Genomic DNA, 15,343 nt, shown 5'->3' with positions numbered 1-15,343 from the left:
TATTGTCAAGAATGCATTTAATTATTTGATAAATTATTTGCATAGCTTGTTTGATCAAGGGAAATATAGGTTAGCAGAATTAATGTTTGGAAGCTTTCATCTTCTTTTCTGGAAATACAGTCAATTGTTAAAACTCTGTGTGCCTGCCAGTGCCAGCGAGGAGATTGGTAGGTTCATTGATCGGGAGGGAGTCCCAGAAGTCTCTGTGTCCAAGGTCCGGTGAGGTCACGGTTCGAGCCTCATCTGGAGACGCGATGTGTAGGTGGGAGAGACCACCAGATACCCCAGATGTGGGGGACACTGGGGCCCAGTCCACTCCTCCAAACACCGGCTTGCTGTAATTTCAAAGTAAATAAAAAAATAGCGTTTTTTACAACAAGGTGACATTTTTTATACTCCGAAACATAATTGACAGGGTCTAACAGAATTTAATGAATTATCTATTTGTAAGAGAAAAATACGTTTTAAAAACATACACTTTTCTGACCTGTTTATCATACTCTTTTCTCCTTTACACTTTTATTCAAGTTTTTAAATTTTGTCTTTAAAATGTATACTTTTATATTTGTTTTGAACACAAAAAATTCACCTGTACTATTATGTATGGTTGGTATGTACCAACAAAAAATTACAAAGTCAGTATAGCAAATAATATAAGCAATACCAGCATAGCTTGTATGTGAGTATTCATTTATTAATGCAAAACATAAAATTTAATTTAATTTAAAATGTCTTTATTAGAGGCAAAGGTAGGACTATAAAGTCCTTTATACCATTTAGCCTAAAAAAACACATTTCAAATGTTTGAATAGTTAAACTTACCACTGTTATATATTACTTTGAATTCTAAGTCAGTCTGAGAAGGCAGACAGAAATCAGCATATCTCTGTCAGGCATCAGTATTATACAGCATCCTATCTAGGACCCTACCTATCTAGGAAGGCAGACTGTGATTAGCATATCTATGTCTAGCATCTAGACTCAAGATTCAAGATTTGTATTTGTCATTAAATATTTAACAGCAAATGCAATGGATATCGTCAATGTTACAAATCGATAACAGTAAATATGTGTATAAAATTACTACTATTAAAGTTAGTAAACTAGTTTAAGTACGTAACTTAAAATTTAGGCTCCCTTGGTGATGCCAAATTAATTGCATGCTTTAAGTAAGTTAAAACCTATACAAGATATATAGTCATTTCATTTAAACCTTTGATTTAAACACACACACACACAACTAATGCATACTAGAGAGACATACAAATTAAAGTCTTAATTTACTACTATCACATTTTAAATAATTAAAAATGGAATAAAATGTTTCTGGTATCAACCATTTACTTTAAGCGAGTTTAAAATGAGTAATATTTACCATGCAGGACGCTTCTGTCAATTTATTAAACAATTTTAATTTGATATTTATATGACTAACATTACTTTTTTACATTAAAAGTTATAAAATACTAAGAGTTACACATTAAATAATTTTGTTTGTTGAGTTAAACAATACAATAACATAACAAGAAATTAAAATATGTCAAATACATACAATAAATATAATAAACAAAATAGCAATTGAAACGTATTATTCAGAATTGTATTAGAGAATGTATTGTAGAATAATATAATATTAATTGTATTAAGTATAGGGCATTTTCTTATTGGTATTCTAAAAATTCTCTTAAAGAATAGAATGCCCTTTGCTCAAGCCACTGATGTAGATTCTTTTTAATTTACTTGGGCAACTTTCATAGGTAACTTGTATACTTTCGGCCCCACACACTGAGGCAAACGTTCAAACAAAGTTAGTCTATGTTGTATAGATTTATAACATGTTTATGTCTAGTGGACAGTGTTTACTGTGGACTGTTTGACTCTTCTGAAATATGTTAAGTTTTGAATTTACTGAATATGCTATCTCCATATGTTAACTAATTAAAAAATCATACAAAACTATTATAGAGGTTATTATAGTTATATAAAGGATCCAAAATTATATAATACCTAATATAATAATTCTATGACTAACCGTCAGTATTCTTTATTCACAAAACATCAAGAGTTGTGATGGCATCATAATACATAATTAATTATTTATTAAACATTAATAATTTAAATTATCTTCATGATGTGGATATTCTTGCAGTAAAAGGTCTCTGTGGTAGCCAGTCGTCAAGCTTTCACTTGAGCATCTTCTCATCAGTACACAGCTGGCTCTTCAGCACATGAAAATTATATATCCAAATTTAAACCTGGATGCCCAATATAATGAAATGAGATGGTAACCAATATCCAGAGGCTTTCTGAATCAGAATCTTATTAATAACATGGACATTGAGAACAGTTATGCATCAAAATACAAGAATACATTATTATCATTTGTAAGTAATTCTTCATGGAATTCTTGGACAATGTAGATGGGGTGATCTGTCAGCCACAAATCGGGTGTCCTCTTCAGTGCCTTCCCTGTTAGATGTTTGAAATGAGCTGGGAGCTGATTGTAGCCATGCTTTCATTGTGGAGGGTTTTTTTGTTGTAGAGAGCAGTTTGATATTGGACTGGTGGTATCAAAGACACTTTCCGGGTATTGTAGACATGTACGTTAGTTGAGTTGCGTTGGGGAGTCCAAGTTTATGCACATCTAGTATGAATTCTTTGATATATATTGCTGTCACAGTCTTTATTTTCAGTAATTTAAAGGCTTGTCTGCAGCCATCTCTGGTACATAGATTGGTTAGAGATCTTACAACCAATTTTTGTATTTTCAGCACTCGCTTTAGGTTTGTCACTGAAGTGCTGCCCCATACAGTGACTTCATACCTTCACGCTTAGTGTGGTATGCAATTTTTTCCTGCTTCTGGGCTACTTGCAATTTTTTTTCTTTTTACTGCATACGTGGCAGTGTTTAACTTTTTGCAAAGGATGTCAATATGTGGATTCCAGGTAAGTTAAGAGTAAAATTAGTCCTAGAGGCTACTAAAGAGTTTTCTCTTTGCTACTTATGTTAGCGACATAGGAATTTGTTCCCTTCTTCTTCCAAATGTTATTTGTTTCATCTTTGAGGGGTTTGTGGCAAGATCGTTCAAAGAGCAGTAGTCAACGGTCATATTTAGCACTATATAGGTTTTTATGCTAAGGTCTTCCACTGTTTCACTTTGAAGCAAGAGGGTGGTGTTGTCTGCAAACATAACTACTGAGCTGAAGTCTTTTACATAGTCAGGGAAGTCATTAGTCAAAACAGTAAACAATATAGGGCCTACCACAGATCCCTGAGGCACTTCCTTAGCCATTGATTGTGATTTTGACCTAGCTGAGTTACTCCATTAGTTGTGTAGTGCAGTTCCACCACTTGGCTTTGTCCTGTGAGATAACTTTGAAGCCAGGTTTTAGGAGTGACTATTATTCCCAGTCCGAGTTTGTCTAGGATTATCTTCTGTCCTAAGCAGTCAAATGCCTTTGAGTAGTCCAGTAGTAAGGCTGTTGTGAACTTAGTGTCTTCAAGATAATCTATAATAGGGTCGATTTTCTCTTGATAAATCCTGTTGGTTGTTGGTTAGAAGGTTTAGTTCCATTAGATGAGCCAGAAGTCTTTTGAGTAAAATCTTTTCTAGTGTTTTTGAAAATATAGCAATAATTGAAATGGGGTGGTAGTTTCCAACTTCAGTTTTATCCCCTTTTTAACTTTGGATATACTTTAACTTCTTTAAGAACAGAAGGAAAAATCCCTGTTTGTGATTATAGTCATTGGTGCCAAAATAACATCCACACAGTGCTTTATCAGTTTGCCTGAGATTTCATCAGTTTGCATGAGGTATTGTTTTTGACCTTGGCTATTGTATCTCTTAACTTCTTTTTCATTTGTTGGAGAGAAGGTCTGATCGTGTTAGCACTTCACTATCAAAGTAATGGAAGATCTCAAGTGGTTTTTTTAAACTCTCAAAAGATTACTGCTGTACTAATATTTCATAAAAATATGATTGGTATATGTCTATGTTTCAGTTTACAACGGCTTTTCTATATTCAGAAAATATAATTGAAATAAAATAAAAAATCAAATCATTCTAATCGACAAAATGCATTACATACACAAAAAATACTTACCCTGTCCTAGCAAAGTTGACCCACATGTTCACCATAAGTTTGCTCATCTTGCGGTCAGAGTCTGTCTCTAGAGGGTTCATATATTCTACACCCAACATATATCCTGTGTCATCTCCATGGCTCACTCCTGGAATTGATGATTGATCAGTGATGGGTGACATAAGTAAAATAGTCTAGAATTATATAGTGAGTGGTCCTAATTAAAATGAACCAAATATGCATACTGAAGGTAGTTGAGTAAAGAAAATAACACAGAGAGCTTAAGTATAGAGCAACTAATTAGCATGCTCTGGAGAGACAATAATGTTCCACTGCTTTCAGCTGTTAGTTCAGTCTGTATTCACATTGTAAAAACAATTACGTTATATTGAAGGAGGAGCTCTTCTTATTGAAATACACTACTTTGTAATAATTGATGATCGAAAAGTCACAATTCTCCAATAATTTTATTTTTATACACAAGGCCTTTCAGCATCAAAGATGCCATCGTCAGGTGTGAAACAACAATTTGAATAATATAAATATTTAACATTTCAAATAAATTATCAGCTGAGTAAAGCTTAATACAAGATTTGTTTAATTTACTGTAAAATAAAATAAATATTAATATATGTATAAAAGTTTGGGTTAAAAAGAATTTTGTTATATTTTAAAGGAAGGGTGAATTTTGAATCGGTCCAAAACCATTGTTCAATATTTTATCTTTATGTTTTGTTATGTATAATGTTTCTTAACCATCCAGTTCTTCTTGCTTATGGACTTGTTTTAATAATGTGAAATTTTTAAAAGTGTGATTTGTTTCTAATGCTTGTTTGGCAATAGCTGATTTTTTAGTTTGTCCATATTTATAATATCTTTCAGCTCTGTCTGGGCCACATATTTCCATGTAATGTTCAGAAATTATAATCTCAAGCATCAACTATGCCCAAGGAACCAACAACTTCGAATAAACATCTCTATAATTAAAAATAAGCAATATGATTAACATGAAGCACTTTCATGTACCAGAAATTATACTGACAGAAATCAGACCTACTTTTAGATACCTTTCAAACCCAGAATTATTAAGAAAATGTTTAGCAGGTAAGACTCAAATCCCAACGAGTCCCTCAACAACGTAATTTGGTCCCACATCTCTAACAGAACATTTGTGAAATTAAATACACTAAACTTTAGAGTACAAGATGCAGTGTTATCCTTCAGTGGTGGAATTCTTCTAAGTGTAAAGTTTTACATTTAGGATTGAAAATAGGACATATTTTGCTTGCAAATATGGCACGATTGAACGAGGAGCGAATACAAAAAGTGAAAAGGCCGCTGAAGAATTAGAAGAAACAATCAAACAAAGCAAAACTTCACTTAAAAGGAAGCTTTGAGGACCAATATCTTGAAGAAGAAAACCCAGACAATCTATCATATTTCAGCTAGTGGCCACTAAAATGTAAGTTTCAATAACTTAGTAATGTTAGTTTTTGCCGATTTCCCGAAAGTTAGTATTCTTACGTTTTGATGTTGTATAGCTCAGTAACCATTAAAGATAACCTTACCAAATTTTCAGGGTAAATTCATAACATATATTGTACCCTGCACAACGATTTTAGGTTATTCCTAAAGCGGCCCATACACTAGACGTGCAATGCACGCCGTGCAAGCACGACGTGCCAAAATTGGAAGAAACGTGCCAGTGTGTGGAGGTCTCCGTGCTAAGCACGCCGTGCATTGCATGGCACGATGGCAATCAAGATCGGTTTGATTTTTGGCGTGCCGTGCGACCTGCCGCCGTGCCATCCTGCAAGTGTGTGGACCAGTCCCGCGCCACGTGCTGAGAGTGGAGTGTCTTTTGAGGTTATTTTTCGTTCTCTCGCGGCAAATACTCTCCTATATTTACCATGTCGACTGCTGACACACAAATTTTTCTCTCTCCTAATTTCTTACCATTATTTATAGATTCGTACAGAAATCACCATTGTTTGTGACGAGTGAAGTGTAAAGAGTACTGAAATAAAAGTCTAAAACAAAATGCGTATTTAGACCTTGTGGAACTGTGCAAAACTGAGGTGCCTGATTAAGTCTTACAGTAGTCTCATATCAGAATACATTTCTCCCTCTTTTAACCAATTTTTCGTCATAATTGTCTTCTTCTCTTCTTCACTTTGCTATCGTCATGAATCGCACCAATCAACAATACTGTTAACACTTTATGTTTAGTTACAAGAGGCATAGTAGTAAAATATCACAGCACGACAATACTACACAATATCACAATACCACAATCAACTTCTAGCATGTCACGGGACTGACTAAACTGTCAGTGTGTGGGGCACAAAGTGCCATGCCAAGCACGGCGTGCCAGTATAAAAAACTGCACGGCGTGCAATGCACGTCTAGTGTATGGGCCGCTTAACACATCTCAAGAAAAATATCCTTTTAAAAGAAATTTCAAGTAAAAAAAAGATTTAATTGAAAAAATTATGAAAATGTTATTTTTTGTTCTTATACTAAAATCCTGGTGCAGAGACATAGACTGAACCCATCTTTCAAAACAAAACAAAAAACTGCAATGTTCTATGTCTAATTGTGTTCATGCTAATTCACATAAACTTAGCATTACAGTCTTATGGCATTCCTACTCCCCTTAATTGTAGTAAGAAAAAAGTAATAGGTACTAACCTTGTACTATAAAAAAAACTATAAATAACCCTATGTTGGATTAGGGGATTGTTCTTACTAAACAAGAAGTATAATTAATTAATATTAATTATTTGTATGTTAAGTTAAACAAAGAAAGTCATGTCACACCTCAAAATATAAATTGCTTGTCTCTTGAATATTTAAAGTTTATACTGTATGACTGGCTGACTAAAATTCCATTAACTCAATAACAGATTTATTTGGTTATCCATCTGATTACTTAACTTAGCTTTGTATCAAATTACTTTTGTCGCCACTCTCTTTATTAATATTATATCACTTATATTTTAAATTTAGTTCATGATTTTATATGAGGTTGTACTTTGCTCACTGCATGTAAAATGTGCTTGGAAGTAAAAAAGATTGTTAATCTCACCTATTTACCTTTGGATTTAAGGTTTCCCAAAGTCACCAACTCAACTACTACTTTAAAATCTATTCTGACATCCTGTCTTTTACCTTGGTAGTAGATCAAATATATATTACACACGTGTGCATGAATGTTTAAAGGAATCAGAAAATGTTTAGACATTGTAAGTAGCAACAAACATTACCAAAATTCTCAGTAGATCCCCAGGACATCTGTTCGGAGTAACTGTGTTTACCACGATAACTGAACCTGTAGAAGTAGACAGGTGCGAGTCTAGCGGCAGACTGCAGTCTTGCAGCTCGCTCTACATTGACCACAAACAGTCGGTCACCAACCATCTATCATCAACATCCAGCGTGAGTTATCTCAGCTCTGAATTTAAAATTTGCTTACACAACAAAGAAAATAAACTAACAGAGAATGAAAAGAGGACCAAGAGGAAGACCTCATAATACAGGGAATGAACATCTGTTGTAGTAATGGAAGAAAGTATACAGAAGGAGGTGGAGGAAATCTTTGCAGAGTAAGCAGATTTATGGGATAAACTTTGGTAGTGTAGGCGGAATATGTGTGTTAATGGGAGATTCAGAAGTAAACAAAAACAACCTTTTGTAAACATAACTTTTCTCCAGAATATTTTTTGCTTCCATTTAAATATTACACAGTATATGTTTTTCAGTAAATATCAGAGAATATGATGTTTTAGTTTTCTATAATTTGTTTATAAACATTTGTAAATATTTCAAATTTTGTATAATAACATGCTAATTAACACAAACAAAATCCAAGAAGAGGAAACTTTTTATTACAATTAAAACATTTTTGAAGACTTTGCAACAAATAAAAGATTATCCCAAAAAGTAGAAATTTCAAATAGCAATTTTTATTTCAACAAAACATTCTTTTGCTGAAAATTATCATGTAATTGAAATGTTTATCCTTTCTTCACTTAACTTAAACAAGACTAAACAAAGAGGGATATCCTATATTAATAATTTCATTGACATTACCTTAAAATTATCTTGTATTGGTACGATTAATTTGTCATAAAAGTAAGTTAGTCTTTATTGAACTAAATTATAAAAATTAAAAAATTCACCAACCTGCGAATATTGGAATTTTATGATTATAAAAACAATAGTTAATAATTTATTTTTGCCTTTAAAAATATATTCTTTCCTTAAAAGTTGAGCACAAAGTAGATAAAACTCCTTATCAAAAAGAGGAGAGGTGCTTGGCATTTTTACATATCACGACTGCCTTAACATATGTGTTTCTTAAGTAGTTGTTTTCTTTCTTGAACACATGTCCTTCTGTTTTTCTCTCCCTACAGCGAGGGAAAGATTCTACAGATTCTCATATTTGTAAATATTATATTCATGAACTTATTTATGTTCAAAACACACAGCTTAAATATATAAGTGTCAATAGTTTTATATTTCAGTTTATCATTTTTACAAAAATGAAATGGAAGTCTTTTATATGCTGGTAATTTTTGTTCTGTGTTGTTGGGCAAACTGAAGGAAGTGACAAGGACTTTTAATTAGTATGTTAACGATTGTTCCATTTAATAGTTTTGCTCCAAAATTTCTTATGGTACCATAAAAAATTAACCACACAGACTGATTACACAAGCCAATTTCAACTCTTATATACCAAATATCAATTCATTAATAGTTTTTAACGTTTTGATCAAAAACAAATTTTAATGGCTGCAAAGGATAAATTAGTGATGAAGGCATATTACTCCTTGGATGAGTATCTGCTGGATAAATTAAACCAATGTGCTGCACCCTCCTGTTTTTAATAATTAGATTTTTAATGAATTCTTTTTTATTTATTTTGATTGTATCATTTGTTGTGAGTGCAAATTGTATATACAAAATATATTTTAATTTTAGTTAGCTTAGTTTATATATATGTCTTTGACAATGGATCTGTATTGTATATCTTGTACCTGTATAATATGTCATGTGCAATTAAACCACATTTAATTCCTAAGAACACTTTCTTAAAAATAAAAAATGATTTTGAAATATTTTGTTTGTTTAAAAACTGTATCTAACTTAAAGTTGTATACAATATTACAACTATAATATACAGAATTAAGTGATTTAAAAAAATATTAAATTGTAACTGATATTAGAATGTTGCTTGTAAATACTTCAAGAAGTCTTCTGTAGTCTTCAAAATGGTTATCGATGTGAGCTCACAATTAATAAAGACATTTTTGATTTTTAGAAGTAAATAAATCTCCAAACATTATAGTCCAAATTAAATAGTTTTAGAAGAATTACAACATACTTTTAATGGGGGTTTTCAATAGTACATAGAAATAATAATTACTAACTACAATAGACTTCCTTTAATTAGTGACTATTGTAATCACTAACACAATAAAGCATGAGACACATCAAACACTCGTACTCAATATTTTATTTTTGTTCAAGTTTACAACACTTAAGTTATATGACTGACTTTGTTTAGTAAATATTAATTGTACTGAATCTGACAAAAAGCCTGAAGAAATAAAATACAAAGACTGTAGTTTTTTAAAAAGTTTGTTATATTCTTATAGTCGTATTTTGTACAATCTAATAAAAACTATCATATAAGATAATTTAACGTGTTTAACATAATAAAGTATAGCAGAACTACCTGTATAAAGGGCGCTGTGGTTGCCCTAGAAATGGGCTGACCCTTCATGTAGAACTGTTTGATCTTGAGACTGATCTCATCTCGAAGATGAGCTGGAGTTGTGTAGTTGTAGTCAAGTAGGGCAGGAGCGATCTTCAGCCAGTCTCGTTCTATCTCCGCCAGCAGTGAGGCATTGGCCACAAAATCTACGGAATAACTATACTATACAAAATGTACATATGGATCAAAAAAATTTTAAACCCAAGTGAAACGTACAATATATTCTTCTAAAGCAATCACAAGTTGGCGAAATATGATGCTACATGAAGAATCACATGAATTAACCAATCTCCTACCATTCCATTGATTGTCTTTTTAAAAAAGACTGCAAAAAATGAGCACTTTACTTAACTTCCACAAAAGGCTTACTTGTAAAAATAACCTTTGAAAAAGAACTACTAAATTCATGTAAAGGATGTACCTTTTACTAACATACTTTCTATATTCTCCACACACTCAACACAATTGACGCTAAGTATATTTTGAAGATTCTGTTGTTTAAGAATATTGTCTGGTGTAAATATTGTATTGTGGTGGTGAATAAACTGCATGAACCACAACTACATAGAAATTTTTGTTCTAATGGTTTGATCATAAGGGTTCAATCATAATGGTTTGATTTGAACCTCAGGCAAACCTAGACTTTTCTTAAGTATTTAGTAGTGAGGAAAAGTTACTGTGAAATCCAATAGAATAAACTGTATGGGGGACAAGAGCTTAGTAGGGGAGTCTTATTACCTCAATTTCATATGTTAAAGTTGAATATAATAAGGAATATGTTAACACCAAATCCATAACACAAAATTACTCGACTTTCTTTTGCTTGATATGGTTCTTTCCCCTGTTTGTCTAGTTTAAAAAAGCAATTTTTAACAAAAAAAAATAACTTTACACTTTAACAAAACCGAAATTGTTGGAAAATGTGAAAACATCATGTGGTAACATTTCACGTACACAGCAATTTCTAAATTTATACTAACAGTTGGTGGGACTCATTTTTGGATTTGAATTCAGGACCAACAAAAATTGAATTTATTTATCTAATATTGTTAGGTGAATTAATCTGGAAGATGACAAAAAGAATTTATAAATTTTTCAACCTGTGATACAGTCTATTATAGTATACACAATGAAGATGAGCTAGTCAATGTATTTTTTGCACTCCCTTCGTCAGCAACAAATACAAAATCACCAATGCTTAGTACAGGGGTCTCCGACTCCCCAATTTAAACAATCAAAGTTGAATATAATGAGGAATTTTGCATTCATTGAATTTCTGAATTACAGTGATTGAAAATTTTTATTAAATTCAATTTGAGGAATATTTGTAACAGTGGCTAATTTCAACATATGTCTAAAACACAGCCGATCTATCTTGAGACCCATTTGGCTGATAATGCATGAAGGAGGAAGAGATGATTATGCACATTATTTTATGCTAGATTAAATTATAGAAACTACCAGTTAATATTATTTATAGAAATTTCTTCTACCTAGAAGACAACTACTTGTTAAATTATTTTTTTATCGTTGCTTCCTAAGCTCCTAGATAGCATTAAGAACAAGTTTTCTGTCAGAAAATTATGCATCTGAAACTAATTTTCTTAAGCTTTGTTTAACCCTATTATGAACTCTTTAGTGATACTTTGGTTCATAACATGGTTAAAGTACGGTATAAGATTTTAATATGGTTCCATGAAAAAATGATATTATATACAAACAAAAATATATTTTTTAATAAATTGATTCTCCACTCCACTCAAGTGTAGTACTAAAATTTAACTTTTTCCAAAATATTGGTTTTTGTTTTATATGATTTTTTGCTAGTTGGTAATATTCCTGACTTTTTCAGAACCTGAGTACAATTTCAAATAGAAAATACCTTTCATTTCATTTCCATTCAAAGTCTATTGAAAAAAAATTTTGCGCTTATTTTGTAGTTGGGCCCTGGTAAATAAATGTAACATCGTTTGAAGAAAAAGGATTATTTTGATGCCCCTTAAATCAAATATTAAGATTTTTGGTGTTTCCAAAATATTAAATTTTGTTTTTTATGCACAAAAAAACCAAATTTATTTATTACAATTTTTGTGTCATTGTGAAATTAACTCATGTCTAAAGCTTATTGGAACGAGCTCAATATTTTGTGTAAGTATGTGTTGGTTAGATGGATCATTTTTATAATATAGTAATGTTTATATTATATTTTGAAAAGGGTTTGTCAGTTATCACAAGATAACTGAATCAAGCGACGTTGAGTGTGGCTGCTGCTTAGCTGGGTTCTTTACTTGATTCCAATATATTAGTGTGGAAGTAAACTTAATAAGAGTACTAATTAAAAAATTACCCTGCAAAAATAAAAAATTCCTATACATTAGTTCATTTTTGTGATACTCCTCCAAACTATCATACAAAACTACTGACTTGAGACAGGGTATAAGCCTTCCTCTGAGGTAACACTGACAAGCCAAGGGCGGGGCTGGATGTGACCCATGCGCAGGATGTCCAAGGGATGTTGTGTCAGGAAGGGTTGCAGTCCTGCTCGTTCCTGTACGGGCCCAAACGGTGTATAGGGATTGAAATGCCATGGCTGGAACATTGGAACAAACCATGAGTGCTTTACAGCTTCAAATCATGACAATCAAACAAATCATACCTTGCATCTACGAATTCTATGAGATGTCTGTACTAATCTGCAAATTGATAATAAAAAATTAAATAAGAATTTTTGCAAATTAAATAAGAATTTTCGGCTTCCTAAGGTAAATAAGTCCAATTTTTCGTCACTGTTTTCTTTATTTAGGCCCTAAATTATACAATCAACTTCCATCCAGTGTAAAAAATAGCTGTTCCTTAAGGGCATTCTGCAAAGATACAATTACCTGGCTTTCTTCTATTCATGATGTTAACTTCCTATTTAATGTTATTGCATAAATGTATCCTTTCTGTAACTTCTAGGAATAATTTAAGTATTTTATTATTATATATTATATTATTTATTCTTCATGGCCATCTTTTGTTCTTCTTTTTTGCTTATGTTATGTACTTGTCCTTAGTTGTCTTTATTGTCTTTTACTGTCCATGATTTGTCCTTATATAGAAAGCCTACATAGAATAAAAAATAATCAGTTTTTTCGCTTCTTACTTTATATAAATAACCATAGATGTAAGTTTATACAGATACTGCAGTTGTAAGCGACATGCATTTTTTCTTGAGACGCTAGACTCAACGTTTTAGTTTTGTTATTCAGTGGTACTTTATTTTTTATTTTAGCTGGTCACATTACTTGTACAAGTGACCAGTAATATTTCCAAACGATTTACAAGTATTGTATTATTATATAAAAAACTGGAAATAAATCATTTATTCATTTATTTATTCATAATTTTACCGCTTCGAAGTGATAAATTTACTCACTATTTTTTGTGTATACACTGTGATTAACTCTAACTATTGTTTGTATCTGATTTTCTTTGGTTATAATAGTTTAAGAAAACTGGGAGTGAACGTATTATCAACTTTTTGATGTTGCACCCACTTGTATCACCCAGAAACAAAATAAATCAGGCAGGGTTCTAAAGGAGAAAATATGGCTTCTTGCAGAATATATTTATTTGTAATGGATGATGAGACTATGAGAGAAGTTAACTAAAGAGAAGGACAAATGAAAAGACGAAAGGCTCCTTTCCTTTATTATGCCTGAGTAAAGAGGTAGAGAGTTTCTTTGTTGTAAAGTTAGTTCAGTCTCTTTATTAATTAGTTTTAAAACAAATTTGGGTTTAAAATGTACAGCTCTCCTTTGTCCATTCATTAGCACAGTGGTAAGTAGTACTAATTAGTGCACTATATTTATTTTTGGAATGGGAGTGAGAGAGAGTGAGTGAGGGGGGGAGGTTGTGAGTGAGAGAGAAAGAGAGGGAGGGAGTGAGAGAGAGTGAGAGGGGGGGAGAGAGAGAGTCAATTTTGCTTTTATTTTCATATTACAATATGTAATGGTTTTCGTTTAACAGTTTGTTAACTCAATAAATGGCTTTGATGGCCAAATAACAGACTTACTACATGATTTGATCAATTTTTAACATCATCTTAGTCTATTTTGCCAAAGATGGTGTATCACAAGTGTTTGGTCATCGAGACCATAGAGGAAAGAATAAAAATACTGTATAGAGATAAAATCCATGTTGAAAGTTGGTTCCAAAATTTAACTATCACACACTCTCATGTTGTGGTAATCCCTCTCAAACTCAGTGGAAAAGCGAGATTTTAGTTTCCGTTATTTATCATATGGCTTCAATTTCAAATGGTCAACATTATTATATTTCGTTCTATTGAACCTTTGAATTCCGGTGACTTTAGTTTATAGACATTTCACTACAAATAGTTAATTGTTTTTAACTGCCATTCAATATGTATAGAGTTAAGATACTGTATTGTTATCTAAAATTTAAGTAACATAAACTTAGCAGAGACGTGGACGTGGACTAAAAATGATTTAAGCAGATTGCAAGCTGCAGAAATGAGATTTTTAAGAGGGATAGAGAAGACTACAAGAAGAGATAGAATAAGGAACGAAATAAACAGAGAAAGATTGAAGGTAGTTTCACTGCAAGAGACAATGGAAAGAAGAAGAATCAGTGGATGGGGCATGTGAAGAGGATGGGAGATAATAGAATGCCTAGAATAGCACTGGAGAAGGAGGAAAGAGGAAGAAGACCAAGAGGAAGACCGAGAGGAAGATGGGAGGACCAAGTGTGGAAAGACATAGAGAGAAGGGGACTACAGAAAATGCAGTTGGAGGAAGAGGAGACCTGGAATGACAGACAAAAGTGGAGGAGGCTGTGTACGACGACCCGTGATAACGGAAACGTCAGATGATGATGATGATGAAGTAACATAAACACTTGGATTACAATAACTTAAATAGAAATTTTGAAAAATCACTCCTAATCTCAACCTCATTGGTTTTTCACTTAAGTTTCCTAGTCACCCCTTGTAAATTTTAAAACAGTTCAACAAACCATAAAGAGTGGAGTTGAGACAAGTCGGACAATTCGCCTTGCAGGACGTTTGCGCAGACACTTGATCATCTCCCAGTTGGGTGCCGTAGGACAACCAAGGGCTGAGGCCAGTGTGCGAGCTTTGTTGGCCGCCTCCTCGGTTTGTGTCCAGGGGCACAAGGCAGAACCACTCATGGACACTCCCTTGTGAAACAGACCTACAAAGCGTAATATTTTTTGAACAAAGATGGAAAATTATTCCTGAACTCTTTAGTGAGTTCTAAATTTACTTTTTTGTAGTATTCCAAATACGTTCCTCAGACAAAAATAATGCTGAAAATCACAACCATAACAAAACTAAATGAATAGTGTAAATTATTGACGACTCGACAAGCCCATCTGAGCGATAATTCTTGATAAAAAGGTCTTGAAGATTTGGTACATATCTTCCTCTTGACCTGAGGGAGAACTGTATTGATTTTG

General features: G+C 32.5%; 1 protein-coding gene across 1 annotated transcript; it reads right to left on the bottom strand.

Annotated features, from left to right (window-relative positions):
- On the bottom strand, nucleotides 1–15,085 carry LOC124368100 (venom carboxylesterase-6-like; the record flags this gene model as incomplete). The annotated part of the gene is made up of 6 exons (XM_046825373.1): nucleotides 1–335; nucleotides 4,105–4,231; nucleotides 7,350–7,503; nucleotides 9,824–10,008; nucleotides 12,287–12,452; nucleotides 14,882–15,085. Coding segments are annotated over 6 exons (1,044 nt in total), but the record flags the coding sequence as incomplete, so codon positions are not given.
- Nucleotides 15,086–15,343: the final 258 nt, after the last annotated feature.

Source organism: Homalodisca vitripennis, chromosome 8 (assembly GCF_021130785.1).
Source record: "Homalodisca vitripennis isolate AUS2020 chromosome 8, UT_GWSS_2.1, whole genome shotgun sequence".
NCBI classification, from domain to species: Eukaryota; Metazoa; Arthropoda; class Insecta; order Hemiptera; family Cicadellidae; genus Homalodisca; species Homalodisca vitripennis.
Note: the sequence above shows the minus strand (reverse complement) of the source record. Positions and strands in the feature narration are given on the sequence as shown.